Raw genomic sequence first — 23,608 nt, 5'->3', positions numbered from 1 at the left:
TGTTCCCAAACGGGGGATTTAAACGATGAAGTATCCTCCAATTCTGGTTTATCGACCCCACCATAGAACTAGTTCCCGGCTGCGCCTCAGAAAAGAGCACTTTCAAATGCCACAATGAAGATTTTAATTTTGATTAACGTGCGCATAGCTTGTTTGAACGGAATAGCCTGAAATGTTGTTTTTTTCAGTTAAGATTTACTCAAGACGTGTAGGCAAGTAAACGCAGCGTACGTATCATATCTTCCGGCGCCGACAGAGATAGTCGGCTCGCTTCGCGTTCTTAGAAAACTATGCAGTATTTAGTTTTTTTAATGTATTATTTCTTACACTGTTACCCCAGGAAATCTTAACTTCTACTTGCACACAATCCCGGATCCGGGAGCACCCCCATCAGTAAAAAAGCTGACTAGCATAGCCTAGCATAGCGTCACAAGTAAATACTAGCATCTAAATATCATTAAATCACAAGTCCAAGACACCAGATGAAAGATACACATCTTGTGAATCCAGCCATTATTTCTGATTTTTAAAATGTTTTACAGGGAAGACACAATATGTAAATCTATTAGCTAACCACGATAGCAAGACACAACTTTTTTTTCCCACCATTTTTTTCCTGCAAAGGTAGCTATCACAATTTTGACCAAATAAAGATATAAATAGCCACTAACCAAGAAACAACTTCATCAGATGACAGTCTGATAACATATTTATTGTATAGCATATGTTTTGTTAGAAAAATTTGCATATTTCAGGTATAAATCATAGTTTACCATTCCAGCCACCATCACAACTCTCACCAAAGCAACTAGAATAACTACAGAGACCAACGTGAATTACCTAAATACTCATCATAAAACATTTCTGAAAAATACACAGCGTACAGCAAATGAAAGACAAAGATCTTGTGAATCCAGCCAATATTTCAGATTTTTTAAGTGTTTTACAGCGAAAACACAATATAGCATTATATTAGCTTACTACAATAGCCAACCACACAACAGCATTGATTCAGGCCAACAATAGCGATAACGAATAAACCAGCAAAAGATATGATTTTTTTCACTAACCTTCTCAAACTTCTTCAGATGACAGTCCTATAACATCATATTACACAATACATATAGAGTTTGTTCGAAAATGTGCATATTTAGCGGCACAAATCGTGGTTATACAATGAGAATACTAGCCAAGCTGCCAACAATATGTCGGGAGAAATCTTGGGAGAGGCACCTAATCTAATCAGTAACTAATCCTAAACTTGACTAAAAAATACAGGTTGGACAGCAAATGAAAGATACATTAGTTCTTAATGCAATCGCTGTGTTTGATTTTTAAAATTAACGTTACTACGACATACAGCGTGCGTTAAAGCGAGACCGCACCGAAATTAATGGCGGAATATGAGTTTTACATTTTTCAACAGAACAACGAATTAACATCATAAATAGTTCTTACTTTTTGATGAGCTCCCATCAGAATCTTGGGCAAGTTGTCCTTTTCCCAAAAGAATTGTTGCTCGGTTGTAGATTGTCGCCTTCAACGTTGGAATTAGCAGTAAACATTAGCCATGTGGGCCAGACGTGCCCAAGTCCCTAGAACGCAGCACAAATAAATACCCGAAAATCGCAATATACTGATATAAACTGATATAACTCGGTTTAAAATAACAACATTATGATGTCTTTAACACCTATATCGAATAAAAACAGAGCCGGATATATCTAAGGGCTATAACGTGAGCTTTCTAGAACGACATCCGGAGGTCCTTTTTGCGTCATGGCGAAGAGAAGAAAGGGAGAACCCCACGTTGCCAGCCCATTTATAAGGCCTCAGATCTGCCTAGCAACTCCATTTCAATTCTCACTATTCGCTGACATCCAGGGGAAGGCGTATGCAGTGCATCTCAACCAATAGAAGACAGGCAAATTAATAAACCGACCTCAGAACAGCCTGCAGAATTCAGCATTCTCACATCCTCATAGGAAAATTGCTCCAACTCGAGTTCTGTTTTACTCACAGATATAATTCAAACGGTTTTAGAAACTAGAGAGTGTTTTCTATCCAATAGTAATAATAATATGCATATTGTACGAGCAAGAATTGAGTACGAGGCAGTTTAATTTGGGAACGAAATTATTACAAAGTGCAAACAGCACCCCCTATTGAGAAAAGGTTAAGTCTTATTGCATAGAGCCGGGAGGAACTATTGGATATAAGAGCAACGTCAACTCACCAACATTACGACCAGGAATACGACATTCCCGAAGCGGATCCTCTGCTTGGTCCACCACCCAGGACAATGGATCGGATCCCAGCCGGCGACCCAAAACAACGGACAGGCACATCGCGCACCGCTCCCGAGTTTACTACTCGCCAACGTCCAGTCTCTTAACAAGGTAGACGAAATCCGAGCAAGGGTTGCCTTCCAGAGAGACATCAGAGATTGTCACGTTCTTTGTTTCACGGAAACATGGCTCACTCCGGATACGTTATCAGAGTCGGTACAGCCACATGGTTTCTTCACGCATCGCGCCAACAGAAACAAACATCTCTCTGGTAAGAAGAAGGGCGGGGGGGGGGGGGTATGCCTTATGATTAACGAGACATGGTGTGATCATAACAACATACAGGAACTCAAGTCCTTTTGTTCACCTGACCTAGATTTCCTTACAATCAAATGCCAACTGCATTATCTACCAAGCGAATTCTCTTCGATTATAATCACAGCTGTGTATATTCCCCCGCAAGCAGACACCTCGATGGCCCTGAAAGAACTTCATTGGACTCTATGTAAACTGGAAACCACATATCCTAGGGATGCATTTATTGTAGCTGGGGATTTTAACAAAGCTAATCTGAAAACAAGACTCCCTAAATTTTATCAGCATATCGAATGCGCTACCCGGGTAGAAAGACTCCTGGACCATTGTTACTCTAACTTCCGCGATGCATACAAAGCCCTACCCCGCCCTCCTTTCGGAAAATCTGACCACGACTCCATTTTGTTGCTCCCAGCCTATAGACAGAAACTAAAACAGGAAATGCCCGTGCTCAGGTCTGTTCAAAGCTGGTCCGACCAATCTGATTCCACGCTTCAAGATTGCTTCGATCACGTGGACTGGGATATGTTCCGCATAGCGTCGGACAATAACATTGATGAATACGCTGATTCAGTGAGCGAGTTTATTAGCAAGTGCATCGGTGATGTTGTATCCACAGCAACTATTAAAACCTTCCCCAACCCATCTGGACAAGAGGAATACCTATGTAAGAATGCTGTTCATCGACTATAGCTCAGCATTTAACACCATAGTACCCTCCAAACTCGTCATTAAACTCGAGACCCTGGGTCTCGATCCCGCCCTGTGCAACTGGGTCCTGGACTGACGGGCCGCCCCAAGGTGGTGAGGGTAGGAAACAACATCTTTACCCCGCTGATCCTCAATACTGGGGCCCCACAAGGGTGCGTTCTCAGCCCTCTCCTGTACTCCCTGTTCACCCATGACTGCGTGGCTATGCACGCCTCCAACTCAATCATCAAGTTTGCAGACGACACTACAGTGGTAGGCTTGATTACCAACAACGACGAGACGGCCTACAGGGAGGAGGTGAGGGCCCTTGGAGTGTGGTGTCAGGAAAATAACCTCACACTCAACGTCAACAAAACAAAGGAGATGATCGTGGACTTCAGGAAACAGCAGAGGGAGCACACATCGACGGGACAGTAGTGGAGGAGGTGGAAAGTTTTAAGTTCCTCGGCATACACATCACGGACAAACTGAAATGGTCCACCCACACAGATAGCGTGGTGAAGAAGGCGCAACAGCACCTCTTCAACTTCAGGAGGCTGAAAAAAATGTGGCTTGTCACCTAAAACACTCAAACTTTTACAGATGCACAATCGAGAGCATCCTGTCGGGCTGTATCACCGCCTGGTACGGCAACTGCTCCGCCCACAACCGTAAGGCTCTCCAGATGCTAGTGAGGTCTGCACAACACATCACCGGGGGCAAACTACCTGCTCTCCAGGACACCTACACCACCCGATGTCACAGGAAGGCCATAAAGATCATCAAGGACAACATCCACCCGAGCCACTGCCTGTTCACCCCGCTATCATCCAGAAGGCGAGGTCAGTACAGGTGCATCAAAGCGGGGACAGAGAGACTGAAAAACAGCTTCTATCTCAAGGCCATCAGACTGTTAAACAGCCACCACTAACATTGAGTGGCTGCTGCCAACATACTGACTCAATCTCTAGCCACTTTAATAATTAAAAATTGGATGTAATAAATGTATCACTAGTCACTTTAAACAATGACACTTTATATAATGTTTTCATACCCTACATTACTCATCTCATATGTATATACTGTACTCTATACCATCTACTGCATCTTGCCTATGACGTTAGGCCATCGCTCATCCATATATATTTTTATGTACATATTCTTATTCATTCCTTTACACTTGTGTGTATAAGGTAGTTGTTGGGGAATTGTTAGATTACTTGTTAGATATTACTGCACTGTCGGAACTAGAAGCACAAGCAGTTCGCTACACTCGCATTAACATCTGCTAACCATGTGTATGTGACCAATAAAATTTGATTTGATAGCCTATAGGTTTAGTGTTTATATTTTGTATGTATTATTTGTAGTATTTGTACGGTTCAGTACGAATATGTGTATCGTTACACCCCTACCTTTTTTACATTTTTAAATGTAACCTTTATTTAACTAGGCAAGTCGGATAAGAACTAATTCTTATTTACAATGACGGCCTACCCCGGCCAAACCCAGACGACGCTGGGCCAATTTTGCGCCGCCCTATGGGACTCCCAATCATGGCCTGTTGTGATACAGCCTGGATTGGAACCAGGGACTGTAGTGACATAGCCATATCACAATAAACCGACCCATTTTGCTCGATAACGATAAATACACAGTCACTTTCCATTAGCAGCAGGGATCTCGACTGGCTTTGCCAGGGCCAGGACACACATGAAAGTTAGCTACAATGTTTCATCTAACATGTTCAGGGAACGCATGAGGGATATTTTGATGTGCAACCTGTCAAAATAGGATCCAGAATGATCAGATTTCTTCTTGGCTTTTTATAGATTCATTTGCCTGCATCTTTTTTTTGGTGCATATTGGCCTAGGCAATATGATACATAATTCACCACCTGAGGAAGTAGTAACTCAAAACACATATTGCTAACCCTAAATATATGACATTGTTGCTAGATAGCCATGTAATTGATGTAACAGTAAATGTAATGCCTCAACAAAAACTTTCCATTGGCAGGCATCAATACTTGATGTATTGACTGCAAATGGCACGTTCCGTCAGCACATCATCTCAATTAGATACTGTAAAGTGGTGTTATTTCCTCAATATTGAGAGCTGAGGAACAAATATGCTCACATAAAGCTGAGAATGTCCTATTTTTTAACAACAGAAAAATACGTTTTAAAAACTTTGTTTTTCCCCAAAATTACATTTTGAAATGTTGATCAGTGGTTGTATGCCTGTGCTTATCAGAATGCATCTGTCCATTCACTTGGTGCGCAAAGTGGGGAAAGGGAGTGAGACCGGGTAGCGAAACAGGGACTAGGAAGACACTGTACTTTCATTGCAGAAAGCACATTAACGGACATTACTGTTGACAAAATAATGTTTTTTAGAACAAAAACATCCAAAGGAACGTTGTGTAGCATATTCACCGAAAATTACAGATGTAACCAAAATGCGTCTGTAAGAGGACAATGTCCGTGTCGGTAGTTTTCGGTTCATCTTCCTAGCTCTAGGGAAGGGGCGTAGGGTTGATTTCAGTCTGGGTGTTAGACAGATAAGGGAACATTTTATAAAGGATTTACAAGTCCTTTATTAGTTTACAGATATTTTAGAAGCAGCTGAAATTTAGCAATTACTTACACACCCTTCTTACAAATTATACATATTTTTGCACCTTAAATGTTAAATATTGTGTAGACAAGGCACTTAACCTAAATGTCTCCTGTAAGTGACCCTGGATAAGAGCGTCTGTTAAATGACTAAAGGTACATACCCCCAGCGGTCGAGGGTGGTGAGGGGAGTAGTGGCAGGATGGTCGGTCTCCGTCTATGTCTCTGTCAGGGTCCTCCGGTGTTCCTGGGTCGCCCTCATAACTGGACAAACGACCGTCCCTGTCCTCTCTTGCCCTCTGCCAGACAGGGGCTGGGGGGTCCTGGGTTGAGGCTGGGGGGACGGGGGTGGAGGATAGGACAGCAGCGCCCCCACCACCTGGTACCCTGCACACAGAGGGGGAGAGAGAGAGCGAAAAAGAGAGAAAGAAAGAGGAGAAAAAGTGAAAGGTAGAAAATGTTTAGAACTTGACACTAACATGACCTACAAAACGAACAAGCGTCAAAATCGCCTTGTTTCACTTGGATTCTGATTCTGCTATCAACAGTAGTTTACATCACCCCCTAGTGGTGTGAGTTTGAACTGAGTGATTTAAAAAATAATCAAATCAAAGTTAATTGGTTGCGTACACAGATTTGCAGGTGTTATAGCAGGTGCAGCAAAATGCTTATGTTACTAGCTCCAACAGTGCAGTACAATGTCTTGCAAATATTCAACTTTGGTCTAATATTCCTGAGAAGCCAACACAGCATCTTTATTGAACAAATATCCATAACAAGTATACGATTCCATTGAATGAATAGAAGCTATACATTGACTTTTGGCCTCAGTGCTGCCCCCTACCTGGGTATGTGTGCATTAGCCAGCCGCAGTTTGAGAGTAGAGACGGTTCTGCCATTGTGGCAGTGGGGGGGCAGGGTGGAGGGGGTAGTGTCATTGGCAGGGCTGCTCTGACTGCCCCCCTGTGACTCCCTCCTCTGCCCTCCCGCCTTATCTTTCTCCTTCGCTCTGCCCTTGTGTTCCGCCAGGAGGATATCAAACTCTTTCTGCCTGCCTGGGACGGCCCGTCGGTGGATCAGGGAGTGAGTCTGGAACAAACACAATATAATAACAAAGAGAAGTGGGCATAAGAGGGCAATAAAAACACATTTAAATGAGACTTAGAATTGAGTTTTCCCTGGTATCAAGGAAAATAAAGCACACAAGGCAAAATAAAGTAACGTGTACTGATGGCCAGAATAAGCTGTGTAGCCAATGAGAAGTGAGGTTAGAGGTCAGAGGTTAGAGGTCAGTGTGTCTCACCTTGCAGGTGAGTGATCGCGTGCAGGATCGTTTGCTCTCCGGGTCCTGGACTCCACAGTGCTTGTTCGGGTCAAACACCCTCCCTGTAAACACCAGACAGAAAAAAGAAAAAAAATCAAACCAGGTCATCATGGCTGATTTCAGAATTTTGCCTTCCGGAGTACCACGAAGTCATCTTTTGCCAAGAGATCTTGAATGACAGGAGAGAAGTGTCTTACAAAGTTGTCTTATAAGACCTACAGTAGACTTCAAATTCTCCTGAGAAGTTTCCCCTGAGTTAAACACTTCAATTGTCCCTATAATCTTCCACATGTAATCTCTATAATCTAGCTAGGTAGTCTGAGTTATGGGAGTGGTTGGGTGTGTGTGTGTGTGTGTGTGTGTGTGTGTGTGTGAGATGAGAGTGTATGTTCATGTGTCTGAGTGCGTGTATGCGGGAGATGAAAAGTGTCTGTCTGTGTGTGTGTGTGTGTGTGTGTTACTGCGTGTGTGTTACCGCTTGTGTGGGAGATGAGAAGTGTGTGTCTCTCTCTCAGGAGGATGTGTTTAGGAGATGAGAGTAGATGAGGCCAGTTGGGAGTCCCAAGCGGTGGGAAGGTTTTTAAGGAGCAGATGCCTTGGCAGCAGTAGCTCATGAATTACACTTACTTCTAAATCATAGAGTTGGAGGGACGCACAGAACAGCGACAACAACATACGGAGAGAGAGGAGAGACTGGGGAAAAGAGACGGGAAAGAGGAGTAAAGGAAGAGAGGAGAGACTGGGGAAAAGAGACGGGAAAGAGGAGTAAAGGAAGAGAGGAGAGAAAGGAGAAAGGCAAGAGAGACGAGAGGAAGAGAAAGAGGGAAAAAGAGAGAGAGGCGGAAGAACAAAGAGATAGGAGAGTTGGAGAGAGAGGTACGAGGGAAGTCTCCTCCACAGTAGAATCAGTCTCTCTTCTTTCAAAACAACCCCCACCCATGCCAAGTTCCTAACCCATCATATGAATCTGTTCATGCCCCATCACTCCTATCACTGGGCAGCTTTTAAAGGTTAAGGGAGATAAGGAATATGGAGGGCTTTTACACTTATAAACATAGGCTATATACTTATACCATGACCTTTATGGTGCTAGATAGATATGCACGTTACTGGTGGAAGAATTTAAGTTGATACACATTGCATACCAGATAAAAGGTACATTAATACATCGTACGTTCTCACCTAGGAGGATGAAGTTGGCTGATCTCTGGTCAGTTTTGATCCCTGATTATAATACCGTAGATATAATATATGCTATTTAGCAGACGCGTTTATCCAAAAGCGACTAACATCATGCATTAATACATTTCCCCTGTGGGTGGCCCCAGCGGGAATCGAACCCATGATCATTGGCGTTGCAAGCACCACTCCACCAACTGAGCCACACAGGACCATGATAATGATTAAAAGGTAGGATTGGGAGTAGGGTAAACTGATCCTAGATCTGTGGTTAGACTGTGTTCTCACCTGACAGTCTCCTGTGAGGCCTGGGGGTCTTGGTTCCATTCTGCTGTTTCCAGTCCAGGGGGGAGGGGGTTGCAGGGGTCCGAAGGGAGGGAGAGTGGGAGGCAGAGGGTCTGCGGTGGTCCAGGGGCGATAGGGTAGAGGAGGGCCGTTTGTCCACGGGAGAGCGGGCCGGGCTGGGCCGGCGGTCCACCGAGGAGGGGGGGGTGGTGGGGCCGCGACCGGTCACCAGCTTTTCCTGAGACCCCCTGAGGGGAGCTGGGGGGGTCAGGGAGGGGAGGAGGGAGGAGGGAGAGGAGCAGGAGGGGGTGGAAGAAAAGCAGTGGACTCTGACGTGTGTTCCTCCCTCTGCCCGGCCCAGACATGGCATCTTCTCCAGACTCACTACCGGCAACGACACACTGGAGAGAGAAAGAGGGATGGAGCGACAGATAAACCAAGAGAGAGGGATGAGAGAGAGGGGGGGGGGTGCTAATTGATTGAGTGGAAAGTTCTGGATTTTTACAAATTAAAATAAATGTATAATAATTCATAATAATAATAACCATGACAGGGTTCAATGCAGGAAATCTCTGCATGTTCACAAGATTTGGCCAGTGTGTGTACTCACCATGTCTTGCTGCGGACACCCTTGGGAGGGTAGACAGCGAGCGGGGCCTTGTTGAAGCGGGAGTGGGGGTAGTCTCTGGGGACCCTGAAGGGCAGAGGGGGAGTAGGACCCGGGGTGGGGGACACTGCCACATTGGGCTTCACAGAGGCCACTGGACCCCTGGAGGGACACGGGGAGCCGTGCCGACGCTCTGAGACACACACACACACACACACACACAGAGGGTCAGGAGAAACACAGACTGAACATACACAGCGTGAACACAACTGGTAAAACCCCCAGCATCATGAGAATGTCTTAACGCTGTAGATCTAGACTAGTCAGTTATTCGCACAATGGATCTGTGATGTTTGCAAGGATTAAATGGCTCCAGACGGCAACCATTTGACTTGGCTGTACGAGTTGAGTTTTATTAGTCGTCGAATCGGTGCGAGCCGCACATTCTACATTGTCACTGACTCAAACGTTCCTCTTTTTTGGGCAGCTAAAAGTGCGATTTGGTCAAACAGTGAAGTACATTACACTCATGATTCCTATAACGTAAGTGTCTGCCCTGCTCCTGTTTCACTGGGACCTAATGATGCGATGAGCAAGCCACTTTCCTCTCCAGGAGATATAAATGTGTTCCGATTGTAAAACATTTCAAAATCCAATTGCAGGAACAACACAGCTTTAGAAGCAACTACTGTCGTCCATGTTGAAGAGAGGAGTCTCAGCTTTTTATAGATATCATTTTGTTGTGTTACAGCCTGAATTTAACATGGATTAAATGTAACAAAAATTGACACTGGCCTACACACAATACCCCATAATGTCAAAGCGGAATAACATTTTTCAAAATATTTACAAATGAATTAAAAGTGAAAAGCTGAAATGTCTTGAGTCAATAAGTATTTAACCCTTTGTTATGGCAAGCCTAAATAAATACAGGAGTAAACATAATAATAAGTTGCATGGAATCACTCTGTGTGCAATAACAGTGTTTAACATGATTTTTGAATGACTACCTCATCTCTGTACCCTACGCATACAATTATCTGCAAGGTCCCGCAGTCGAGCAGTGAATTTCAAACACAGATTCAACCACAAAGACAAGGGAGATTTTCCAATGCCTCGCAAGAAAAAGGGCACCTATTGTTAGATGGGCAAAATTTTAAAAAGCAGACATTAAATATCCCTTTGACTATGGTGAAGTTATTAATTACACTTTGGATGGTGTATCAATACACCCAGTCACTACAAAGATACAGGTGTTTTTCCTAACTCAGTTGCCGGAGAGGAAGGAAACCACTCAGGGATTTCACCATGAGGCCAATGGCGACTTGAAAACAGTTACAGAGTCGAATAGCTGTGATAGAACAAAGCTGAGGATGGATCAACAACATTGTAGTTACTCCACAATACTAACCTAAATGACAGAGTGAAAATAAGGAAACCTGTACAGAATACAAGGCACTAAAGTAATAATGCAAAAAATATGGCAAAGCGATTCACTTTTTGTCCTGAATACAAAGTTGTTTGGGGCAAATCCAATATAACACATTACTCACCATTTTTTCAAGCATAGTGGTGGCTGCATAATGTTATGGTTATGCTTGTAATCATTAAGGAGTGAGACGTTTTTCATGATAAAAAAAGAAACGGAATGGTGCTAAGCACAGGCAAAATCCTAGAGGACAACCTGGTTCAGTCTGCTTTCCACCAGACACTGGGAGACGATTGAACCTGTCAGCAGGACAATAACCTAAATCACAAGGCCAAATCTTCACTGGAGTTACTTACCAAGAAGACAGTGAATGGTCCTGAGTAGCCGAGTTACAGTTTTGACTTAAATATGCGTGAAAATCTATGGCAAGACCTGAATGGTTGTCAAAGTGACACCACTTGAAGACTTTTTCAAGAAATATTTGCAAATGTTGCGCAATCCAAAGCTCTTAGAGACTTACCCAGAAAGACTCGCAGCTGTAATCACTGCCAAAGGTGATTCTAACATGTATTGACTCTGGGGGTTGAATTCTTATCTAATCAAGATAGCGTTTTATTTTTCATATTTTTTTTAAAAAACATTCGAATTTTTCTTCCACGTTGACAGGCTATTTGTTGTAGACTACTTGTTGTAGACAATTAAATCCATTTTAATTCCACTTTGTAACAACAAAATGTGGAAAAAGTCAAGGGGTGTGAATACTTTCTGAAGGCACTGTATCCCTCTCAATATTACCTTAGGCCTACCATATTTGTAGGTTATTAAAAAAAAAAAACGTAAAATTTTGAGAACTCCGTTAGATATATTAATTGTCTGAACATGAAATAGCACGGTGGGAGAAATCATCCACTATTGGAGAGAGAGTTTTCTGACTGGACATTTAGTGCCGCTTTGTTGAAACTAGGCCATGTCTACATTGTTCTCTTGCATTCTGTAAATATAAGGTATTCATTGAAATAGGCTACAGCAAATAGGAATATAGACAGTTTCCTCGGAATGTCACCTATGCACTGGCCTGCTGTGCACCACCTGACTCCGCTTATCTCTTTAATACGGCCAGTCAAGTTGAAATAGGTTAGATATCGTCTGTCACATTATGATGTCGTCACCATCGACAATGGCTGTCAATCATCCTCGATAGACGATACTACCAGAATATCGACCAACCCTAGTTACAAGTGCATCCTTAAAAGCTGCCTGGGTTTAAACTCCTCTTTTACAGAAAGTGAATAGCTCAATTGATAGCAACAGAGTTACACATTGTAGGCCTACTAGATTACTTCCCTAGCAAAGTACATTTTTGGACTTTGAGGCTAAAGAAATTCGCAGCTCAGCCTCTGAATATCAGAGGCAAACCGAAGATATTCCCATACGCAAGAGACTCGTCTTTCTCGTACCATTTTGTGGCTCGTTTCTAGCATCAGAGAAAAGCGCTGTTAAAAGATCAGTTTTGACTTCTTCAAAATCTTAAACTAACAAGGCTTTTTGCAATTTTCTTTAACAAAAAGTAGGCTATGGTATACCCTCACATAGACCTGCCCCCTTAATGGTTTTAACTTAACATACAAAGCCCTTCACGGACACAGAGGTATTTAAGGAGTGGTGACACAATTGAAGGAATTGTCCGACAAATCTAAACATAGCGTATAATTGTCGGCCAAACAGGTAGGCCTACCTCTTATTTCTTAAATAGGAAGAAATAGGCTCCAACACAAAGCCTTCGTTGTTAGTTAATTAGTGAAATGTTTTCAACAACAAAAAAATTACTCAAATTAGCGTAACTTCAGCACCATGTGCTTTCCACCTCCTGATTGATTGCACAGCGGCTGCCGCTTCCCATTTCAGCACCACAAAGCTGTCATGGAAGTTACTCGACACTGGCTTATTGTGAGGTCAATTACACTGATAAAAAGCCTCATCATGGGCAAGGAAACATGTTGTTTCGCGGCCTTTGGAAAGGCAAATATCAAGTGTGACGAATAGGAGCCCAGAACAAAGCAAAGAAAGTTACCCCCACCCCCTAGTAATTTTCTAACTGTCCCTTAATGCATATAAAGATGAATTTGTCTACATCTCCATAAAATAAAATAAATAAAAAAGAACATCTGGAGCCCTATTTTGACAGTAAAATATATCAATATCCTAATTGTCAACCCAAAATCCATGACAATCACTGGATTAGGTTGCACATCAAAATATCTTGAATCATGCATTCCTGCTTGGACATGTTGGATGAAACAACTTATTTCTTGAATGGTAGGAGCCTATTACACGTATTAATAAAGCACTGGGAATTAGCACCAGTCAAAGGTTTAGACACCTACTCTTTACCATTTTCTACATTGCAGAATAATAGTAAAGGCATCAACACTATGAAATAACACATATGGAATCATGTACTAACCAACAACAAAAAAGTGTTAAACAATATATTTTATATTCTTCAAAGTAGTCAACCTTTGCCTTGACAGCTTTCCACACTCTTGGCACTCTCCAAACCAGCTTCACCTGGAATGCTTTTCCAACAGTCTTGAAGGAGTTCCCACATATGCTGAACACTTGTAGGCTGCCTTTCCTTCACTCTGCAGTCCAACTCATCCAAAACCATCTAAATTGGGTTGAGCTCGGGGGATTGTGGAGGCCAGGTCATCTGATGCAGCACTCCATTACTCTCCTTCTTGGTCAAATAGCCCTTACACAGCCTGGAGGTATGTTGGGTCATTGTGCTGTTGAAAAACAAATGATAGTCCCACTAAGCGTAAACCAGATGGGATGGCGTATCGCTGCAGAATACTGTGGTAGCCATGCTGGTTAAGTGTGCCTTGAATTCTAAATAAATCACGGACAGAGTCACCAGCAAAGCACCACCACACCTCCTCCATGCTTCACGGTGGGAACCACACATGCAGAGATCATCCGTTCACCTACTCTGCGTCTCATAAAGACATGGCGATTGGAACCCAAAATCTCAAATTTGGACTCATCAGAACAAAGGACAGATTTCCACCGGTCTAATGTCCATTGCTCAAGTTTCTTGGCCCAAGCAGCCTCTTCTTCTTATTGGTGTTCTTTAGTAATGGTTTCTTTGCAGCAATTCGACCATGAAGGCCTGATTCATGCAGTCTCCTCTGAACAGTTGATGTTGAGATGTGTCTGTTACTTGAACTCTGTGAAGCATTTATTTGGGCTGCAATTTCTGAGGCTGGTAAATCCAATGAACTTATCCTCTGCCGCAGAGGTAACTCTGGGGCTTCCTTTCCTGTGGAGGTCCTCATGAGAGCCAGTTTCATCATAGCGCTTGAGGGTTTTTGCGACTGCACTTGAAGAAACTTTGAAAGTTCTTGACATTTTTAGTATCGACTGACCTTCATGTCTTAAAATAATGATAGACTGTTGTTTCTCTTTGCTTATTTGAGGTGTTGTTGCCATAATATGGACCAGATCTTTTACCAAATAGGGTTATCTTCTGTATATCACCACTACCTTGTAAACACACACATTAAGGAAAGAAATTCCACAAATTAACTTTTAACATGGCACACCTGTTAAATGAAATGCATTCCAGGTGACTACCTCATGAAGCTGGTTGAGAGAATGCCAAGAGTGTGCAAAGCTGTCATCAAGGCAAAGGGTGGCTACTTGGAAGAATCTCAAATATAAAACATATGTGTTATTTCATAGTTTTGATGTCTTCACTATTATTCTAGAATGTAGAAAATAGTACAAATAAAGAAAAAACCTGGAATGAGTAGGTGTGTCCAAACTTTTGAACGGTACTGTACAGTCGTGGCCAAAAGTTTTCAGAATGACACAAATATTAATTTCCACAAAGTTTGCTGCTTCAGTGTCTTTAGATATTTTTGTCAGATGTTACTATGGAATACTGAAGTATAATTACAAGCATTTCATAGGTGTCAAAGGCTTTTATTGACAATTACAAGAAGTTGATGCAAAGAGTCAATATTTGCAGTGTTGACCCTTCTTTTTCAAGACCTCTGCAATCCTCCCTGGCATGCTGTCAATTAACTTCTGGGCCACATCCTGACGGATGGCAGCCCATTCTTGCATAATCAATGCTTGGAGTTTGTCAGAATTTGTGGGTTTTTGTTTGTCCACCTGCCTCTTGAGGATTGACCACAAGTTCTCAATGGGATTAAGGTCTGGGGAGTTTCCTGGCCATGGACCCAAAATATCGATGTTTTGTTCCCCGAGCCACTTAGTTATCACTTTTGCCTTATGGCAAGGTGCTCCGTCATGCTGGAAAAGGCATTGTTCTCCACCAAACTGTTCCTGGATGGTTGGGAGAAGTTGCTCTCGGAGGATGTGTTGGTACCATTCTTTATTCATGGCTGTGTTCTTAGGCAAAATTGTGAGTGAGCCCACTCCCTTGGCTGAGAAGCAACCCCACACATTAATGGTCTCAGGATGCTTTACTGTTGGCATGACACAGAACTGATGGTAGCGCTCACCTTGTCTTCTCCGGACAAGCTTTTTTCTGGATGCCCCAAACAATTGGAAAGGGGAATCATCAGAGAAAATGACTTTACCCCAGTCCTCAGCAGTCCAATCCCTGTACCTTTTGCAGAATATCAGTCTGTCCCTGATGTTTTTCCTGGAGAGAAGTGGCTTCTTTGCTGCCCCTCTTGACACCAGGCCATCCTCCAAAAGTCTTTACCTCACTGTGCATGCAGATGCACTCACACCTGTCTGCTGCCATTCCTGAGCAAGCTCTGTACTGGTGGTGCCCCGATCCCGCAGCTTGCTGGACTTTCTTGGGCGCCCTGAAGCCTTCTTCACAACAATTGAACCGCTCTCCTTGAAGTTCTTGATGATCCGATAAATGGTTGATTTAGGTGCAATCTTACTGGCAGCAATATTTGCAATAATCGCATGGCAAAGAGGGACTTCATCTGATCACTCTTCATCTGATTCTCATCTGATTGCAATTCATCTGATCACTCTTCATAACATTCTGGAGTTTATGCAAATTGCCATCATACAAACTGAGGCAGCAGACTTTGTGAAAATTTATATTTGTGTCATTCTCAAAACTTTTGGCCACGACTGTATATTGCGTGACAACGTTCTTTTTATGGGTGCGACCGAATCATGAGCTGGTGCCACCAAGTGAAAAAATTAGTCTGAAACACTGTGATCCATTTTGCAGTAGAGTGCATTGGAGAGAGACAGAGAGAGGAGAGGAGAGGATAGAGAAGGAAGGAAGGAAGGAGGACTGAAGGAGAGGAGACTTACGGTTCTGGCTATGCATGTCTTTGGGAGGGGGGGGGTGAGGAGGAGGAGGAGGAGGAGGTGGGGGGGTCCTTTACTCTCTCTGCCTCACTGGGACTCTACTCCCCAGACACCTAATCAGGACAGAGGGACATGTCAAAAACACAACACAGCCACACGGGCGCTCCCACGCGGTCTCGCACACCCACCCACACACAAACACGTCCTCCCACTCTCGCACACCCACATGTCACACGTGCTCTCGCACGCACACACCTCATTAAATGCTTATTGTAGATCTACTACTCATGCAGACTTTGCACTGAAATGTTTGTGGAAAGCCTGTGAACTGTGCAGTGGGGATAGAATAATGCATTATATCACTGTCAGCAAATAAAACACTTCACGATTATTCATTTTGCAATCAACATCTTTGTTCTGCCCTGGCAATTTCCTAAATAGACTTGGCCCCGGCACCACAGCCATCCTGCCAACTGTCCCCAGCCAATTACTGTCTGACAGGCTGTATCACCCACTCCACAGAATCTGTCTCGTTGGTCACAGTTTAGTGACTGACAGTGTGAGGAGCCAATAAGATGACAGTGTGTGGGAATGACAGGGAGATTGCCTGACCCTGCCAATGAGTGCTGAAATACCAACAGCTCGTTAGAACAATACGGATGAATGAGCACACAGATTAAGCAGGCGTCAAGGCCTCTGTGTGTGTGTGTGTGTGTGTGTGTGTGTGTGTGTGTGTGTGTGTGTGTGTGTGTGTGTACGCCAGGCGGCAGTCGTGTGTGTGCGTATGTTCGAGCGTGTAACTGCGTCCGGCAGGCAGGTGTGTGTGCAGGTGAGTAAATAGGCAAGGTAAAGCAGTGGGGCAGCTGTATTGGGAGCTAGGACCAAAGTCCACCTCATTCAGGTATGTAGTAGTAGTAGCAGCAGCAGTTACACAGCAGCCCATCCAGATTCACACACAGATTGGTTACTTACAACTGTAGTTTAGCGTACATCTAACAATGCACCCAAGTCTATGTCTTGTGCTTCTCCCCTTCCAAGGTAGAAGTTACCACCTTTCATTTTTTTATTTAACCTTTATTTAACTAGGCAACTCAGTTAAGAAACAAATTCTTATTTACAATGACGGCCTACCAACAGGCAAAAGGCCTCCTGCGGGGACAGGGATTAAAATAAATAAATACAATATAAATATAGGACAAAACACACATCACAACAAGAGAGACAATGCAACACTACATAAAGAGAGACCTAAGACAACAACATAGCAAGGCAAGGCACCTAACATAGATCTAGGGTCAAAATACCCTATCCTAACCTTAAAAACATGATTAAGGGGTTTTAAAACTACCTGACCCTGTATCAGTGGTTAGTGTTTATCAGTGGTTAGGGGCAACGACTACCTACTCCCTCAAGCCCGTTGCCATGACATTGCCAAGCGAGCGAAACGGTGGCTAGCGTGAGAGCCCTGTGAGGCTAGCAACCACAGGAAGTAGGAAACTCAGCGCCAGCTTCTCAGAGCTCAGCTGGGTTTGTTTACATCCGCACCGCCAGCGCTAGAGGAAGACACCCACCACATAGAGAGAGAGACAAAGAGAGAGGAGAGGAGAGAGTGTAGAGAGAGAGACAAAGAGAGAGGAGAGAGAGAGTGAAGAGCCAAACCCTTCTGCAACAGCCAATACATTTCATAACGTGACACACACAACGCAGCACAAATTAACACTACACGAAACCACACACACACAATCACTGCAGCTGCTCCAACACAACACACAACAACTGCCCACACTGGAACCAAAGCAAGCACACAAGCAACTAACTGCCTCGCCAACACACTGCACTGCAGTGAGTGCCAGCCCACACATCAAAGTCAGGAAACGAAACTAAGCTGAGAGGACAGAGCCGCCAAGGAGCTCCATTAATCCAGGACCATAAGGGCAGTCACCAGACAACAACACACACACACACTATGAATAACAATCTAGCACACAGACATTCTCAGAATGACACACACCCCACCTCTGAATAGCACACAAAAGCTTTTCCGTTAAACTGCTTAATCAGCCTCCGCCGCCAGCTACAGATGTGTCTGACTCCAGCAGCCTGGCTGGCAGAAATAGTATTTCTCCATACACACACACACACTAGAGCTGGAGGAGCATAGCTGAAAGGCATTGACCCCTGAGCAGACCTGACCTCCTCAGAGCCTGTCAGTGAGCAGCTGTTGTGAGAGGAAGCTTTCCTGTTTCCCCTAACCACAGATCTAAGGTCAGATTTACATGCGTTATAACCATTTAAGTGGTTAGGAAAAAGTCTAGGTCCTGTCTGAGAGGACTGCAGCTGGGCGCAGCAACCTGCAGGGGGCAGGAGAGAGCACTCAAGGGGGCGTGCGTGTGTGGGCATATGCATGTGTGTTTTGCCTGTCTCTTGGCACAGACAGACTCCTCGCTCTAGGACATGTGCAGCCAGCCAGCAGCAGATGTAAGCGCGCTCCGCTCACTGGGGATCAACGAGAACGTAAGCAAACGGACCGACAAGAGCTGGTTTTCAATTATTTATTATTTTAACTTTAACTCTGCATTGTTGGAAAAGGACCCGTAAGTAACCATTTCACTGTTAGTCTACACCTGTTGTCTATGAAGCATGTGACAAATAAAATGTGATTTGGATTTGGTCCAGCACTGACCAATGTTGGGGGGCTCTTACTGTGATGGGCTAGAGTTAGGGTTCTTACTGTAGTGTGTTTGGGTAGTGGGTAGTGTGTAGCGGTTAGGGTTCTTACCGTAGTGCGTGAGGATGCCCTGGGGTTTGACCACTTGGTTGCAGACATTGCAGACGACGAGACAGAAATCCTCCTGGTTGGGAAACTGTCCAAACACGTGCATCTCTGCAGGAGACAGAGACGGGAACAGGGACAGGGGTGAGCTAGGAGAAGGATCAGAAAGCTGCACTGACATTGATCTAAGGGCAGCTTGTTGTTTCCTCCCATGGTTAATGTTTGGGGGGGGGGGGGGGGGGGGGGGGGGTTGAGCTGATCCAATCAAAATGTATCTTCCTACTTCCAAACACGTTTTTCGTCGTGAATCTTGCTCTGGAGACAGCTCTGCAGAGTGCCACAAAGTCATCAAATCCCATTTTAAACTTAACCCTCACCTTACCCACAATGCATACAACTAACTAACGGGAAATCGCTCAGTGCTGCCTCCAGGACAAAACTCATGACGATAAACATCAACCTGTGAGAAAACTGAGGATTGGGTTCGTCTTCGCCTTGACCTGTCGACTGGAATAGATACGAGGCCAGTCATGCTTGGCGGGTATCTAACTGAGGCGGTACTCATGCTGTCCCGGACCGTCAGGAGATCTTTGGTTGCGTCCCAATTCTCCACAAGTGTACACTTTGGGGAGAAGGAGAATGCAGCCTCAGAGCCAGTCAAGGTCTCATGGAAGTGAGGACTGAAGCATCACTCTGGCTAGCACTAAACATACAATAATGCCTGCTGATCGATTGTATATCTTTGTATTTTAAGATGTGTGCGACTGTCCTTGTCCACCGGCCTATCAGTGTTTTGTTACTTGTCATGTTCTGTGTTTTGTGTGGACCCCAGGAAGAGGAGCTGCTGCTTCTGCAAAAACTAAATGGGGATCAACATAAACAAATATATATATATATATATATACATATACACATTAAAATACAAAAACACAGTCATTGGACATCACAAATCACTAAGAAAAACAGTTACATCCCTCCACAAATAAATCCCTGATCAATACTCTAAACTGTACCAGAACATCAAGATGAAATGGATTTTATCCAGCAATACGGTACATTAAAACCAAAAGCAGATTTACCTAGTTCGGTGGAGATCCTAGGAACCTCAAGAGTTAACCAATCCTGTGAACAGGTTAGGCAACTCGGGTGTCTATACTTCAACAGCAAAGTTAGATAAGATGGAAGTTTATGAAATGTAGAAATCTATGTCTTTAGTGAAGTCCAGCTGCCTTTCGATATAGGATGCAGTGATGAGTACCAAAAGTGTCACCTGTAACAAATCGAAGGTCACTACGGTAGATGGCGTCCAAAGGTTTAACAGTAGTAGCAGCTGCACAGGGCACAGACAGATTTTTCACCTGGCTCGGGGATTCGAACCAGCGACTTTTCGGTTACTGGCCCAACACTTTTAACTTCTAGGCTACTTGCCGCACTATTTATTAACAATTAACAATGAAAATGCTTTGTATGTACATTTAATTATCCATGTGACATTGTTAAATACAAGGATGACATTGGAAATGGTTTAATTTAATAAAACAACCAACTTTTAAAAAGTAGTGTTTATGACGTTCACCCCATTAAAAAAAAAGATTTTTAAAAAGACACCTGTAGCCGTCTATGACGGTAGCCTACACACGTTTCACGCTTGTTGATTTTGTCGGCCAATCAAAGCTGCTCTACAGTCAGAGGTTCCAAGTGTAGCAAGTGAAGTGAGATAATCAATGCAAAATGGAATTACAATGACAGAATTAAAAGTTAGCTAAATAAGAAGGAGTGGGCTACAACAAACAACCAAGAGGTAGGCTGTTGTTCAATCTGAATCATGGTGTTGCCATGTATTTACAAGGACGAGGAGTGCAGTAACTGTAGCCTCAGTTAGCTAGTTACCTAGTTGGCTAATTTAGCTAGCTAGCTTAGCTATCTTCTGTACATCGATATGATGCAGTCAAAACAAGCAGTCATGGCATGAGGAATAAGCAGCAGCTAACTGTTACAAGATTGTCTAACGCGCACGGGCCAGCGTGGCTACTTTTTAGTCTCTCTCGCAGTCTCTCTCTCACACACACACACACACAGGTCATTCCTCCTACTAAAAACATAAGTAAAAAAATAAATAATGTTTTAAACATGTATTCCGACTATCCAGATATCCGAGAGAAAAAAATCCTGATATTATTCTAATAGTGAAATTATTTCAAATGTCCATCCCTAAACCAAAAACAACGAGTATAGTACTTATAAAAGCAGCATTTTTTTTTCTCATCGGTCTCTGCCAAGACAAATGAGAACAGTGTGTAGCTTACTCCCGCGCTCGCCTGCCAAAACGACAGAAACTGCCAAAACACTGCTGCTAAAACAATCTGTCTTTCGTGAATGAGCGCTACCCAGGCAGAGAGAGAAACACACTGTCTGTCAGACACCCGCTGAGAAAATAGTTTAAAGCGGGGATAACATTTTTCTATATATTTGTGCATTGTCAAGTCTCACTTATCCTCTAAACAACATTGTCAGATAATGAATTGAATTATAGACTGCATCAGCTGTTGACCTATGTGGTGGAGAGGAGGCATAATGCTGAGTTTACCATATAACAATGGGCATAATCGCTATCTGGCACTAATCTCAGAGATGATTAGGTCATTGGACTGTAATGACATCACTCAGTCATCTTCAGCGCCAGTTAGCTATTACTGTCTGCTTGACACATGGTGTGACCTCATCAGCTGATGGTGTGACTGTGTGTGTGTGTGTGTGTGTGTGTGTGTGTGTGTGTGTGTGTGTGTGTGTGTGTGTGTGTGTGTGTGTGTGTGTGTGTCTCACAACCTGCCTGACTCTTGGCCGGGGAACAAAAACACTGGGAGACTCCATTCTGACTGAGTGAGTGGATCTCCTTACCTTATCCATTAGGGGGTCCAGGGCAAACACAACTGGCCTTAGATCAGTGTCTAAAGGGCAAGTCAATCTTACTCTGTCTCAGTGTGTTGGCCTGGGATCAGCAGTCAGAGCATGTTGGTGATTCCAGTCTGACTGGGACTGCGAGAGGCTGCTTTGGCACTCACAGTCTGACTGAACTGAAGACAGGGGAGTTAGTACTGAAGTGTACTGCACTTGAGTGTGGCTCCTGTCTGTCACTCTGGGTGGCCCACCAACCTCTAGTTATCAAATCCTCTCATTTGTACAGTGTAGGTGGAGCCAAGAGCCTCTAGGGTACAAACTCTAGGTAAGCAGGAAGGGAACATACTCATGCACGCGTGACATTTCTTGCTTGACCAATATCATGCCACTAGATATCAATTCATTTGTAATGAACAAACGCGTACATTCATGATCATACATAAAACACATGTTATCTTCATAATAAACAGTTTTAGGAAATATGTATTCTGCGATCATCGCTTAGCTTAGAAGTTGACAGGCTGTGCCTTGTTGTTTGGCCGTGGTGTTAAAATATGCAAGAACATTGGCAAGAATACTGGAGTGACAACTGGAGCATCATCAGTCCACACGAACAAGAACAAGGCTCAGGTGACAGTCACTACAGCACGTTCTGATCAACTTTACCTTCTTTACGGAGTTTAGTTCCGTCCCAGTTGTTGTACAGCTCTTTCAAGTGCTTTTCGACGAGTGAGTCTGTAAGAAAATAAGGTTCATATTAGAGTTAATGTACGAGAGGTTAGTTGGTGGTTGAAAAAAAAATAATAATCTCCCGCGCGCCACGCTGAAACGTGTCATTACGTCCAGCTAGATAAATAGCTGGCTCGCAGCTGTAACGTTAACTGACAAGGTGCCTTGATAAATCAAGCAAACTGTCACCAACAAGCAACGAAAGTTATCCTGGCCAGACAGCAGTAAACTAACCCATGTACATCACGAACATATTGAGAATGCATCAGAGAAATGAATACAGAGCATTCGTAAACATGAGAGTTGTATCGATTTGTTATGCATTTGGTAACTAACTTAATATTTGGTTGTTATCTTCCAGTTTTGACAGATGCATGGAGGACACGGCTGGCTAACTCAATCTCAGTTCAACAACACTGTTCGCACGTGACATTTTTATAGAAATGGATGACATAATTGACGTGCACTTACTGTCAGAATAGTGTAATTTTGCTGCGCTGATAAAAGTTGACCAAGGTTTGCACAGGAACGTATCCGGATTTGGTAGTTGGCGATCCAATGTCGCCATTGCACTTCCTTCTTGTTGCTTGCTTTTTTCCTCTCCTTCGCAGTAAGCTAAACGAGACTAGCGGAGCAACCTGACGTCATTTTCGTAATGTTCCGTCTTCGCTCGGCCTCTGGCGGTAAGGAGTTGAAAGGTTGCAAAGGGGTGTGTGCGCCTCTGAAGTTCATAAGTTCAAACGTTTGTTTTTCTGATACATAAATGACACGTGTGTTGTTTTTTCTCAAATTGCATTTCACCCATTGTTTATTTGCTGAAATATATTCCGATGTCTTACATATTCAATATGTTTTAGTTAATGTTTCAGTAACAGTGGGAGATTTTAGGCTGGCAATAGCCAAAGTACAGCACACTTGACCAATATATGAGCAATATTACAGTATAATACCGTACAACAACATGTGCAGTCGTTATGAAGCAGCAATATCCTAGTCGGTCAATAATACTTTTACTACAGACAAGAATATTGGACACTTTTGCACTACACAAAGAAAATACCCTTTGCTGCCCATACACATTTTTATATCAAATATCACTTTTGCTGATCACAAATTTGCCATAGGAATCATATACATTGTTACAAGAGCTCTTCAGCGCCAT

The 23,608-nt window shown here is 43.5% G+C and overlaps 2 protein-coding genes across 2 annotated transcripts in view; both read right to left on the bottom strand.

Annotated features, from left to right (window-relative positions):
- The window catches only part of LOC120031802 (ataxin-7-like protein 1), a 21,781-nt gene extending 5,716 nt beyond the window's left edge, over positions 1-16,065 (bottom strand). Inside the window, exons 1-6 of the mRNA XM_038977622.1 lie at positions 16,050-16,065; positions 9,311-9,500; positions 8,704-9,101; positions 7,216-7,298; positions 6,757-7,001; positions 6,077-6,299 (exon numbers count right to left, since the gene is read on the bottom strand). Coding sequence (XP_038833550.1) covers positions 6,077-6,299; positions 6,757-7,001; positions 7,216-7,298; positions 8,704-9,101; positions 9,311-9,500; positions 16,050-16,065 — 1,155 coding nt within the window. The remainder of the gene's footprint in view (positions 1-6,076; positions 6,300-6,756; positions 7,002-7,215; positions 7,299-8,703; positions 9,102-9,310; positions 9,501-16,049) is intronic.
- Positions 16,059-23,608, bottom strand: LOC120031801 (ataxin-7-like protein 1). The gene is made up of 5 exons (XM_038977621.1): positions 23,590-23,608; positions 22,918-23,061; positions 22,384-22,452; positions 18,826-18,930; positions 16,059-16,159 (listed from the first exon to the last, which is right to left on the bottom strand). The coding sequence occupies exons 1-5, from the start codon at positions 23,606-23,608 to the stop codon at positions 16,134-16,136; spliced, it is 363 nt and encodes a 120-aa protein (XP_038833549.1). The 3' UTR covers positions 16,059-16,133.

Source organism: Salvelinus namaycush, chromosome 38, assembly GCF_016432855.1.
Source record: "Salvelinus namaycush isolate Seneca chromosome 38, SaNama_1.0, whole genome shotgun sequence".
In the NCBI taxonomy this organism is placed as follows: Eukaryota; Metazoa; Chordata; class Actinopteri; order Salmoniformes; family Salmonidae; genus Salvelinus; species Salvelinus namaycush.
Note: the sequence above shows the minus strand (reverse complement) of the source record. Positions and strands in the feature narration are given on the sequence as shown.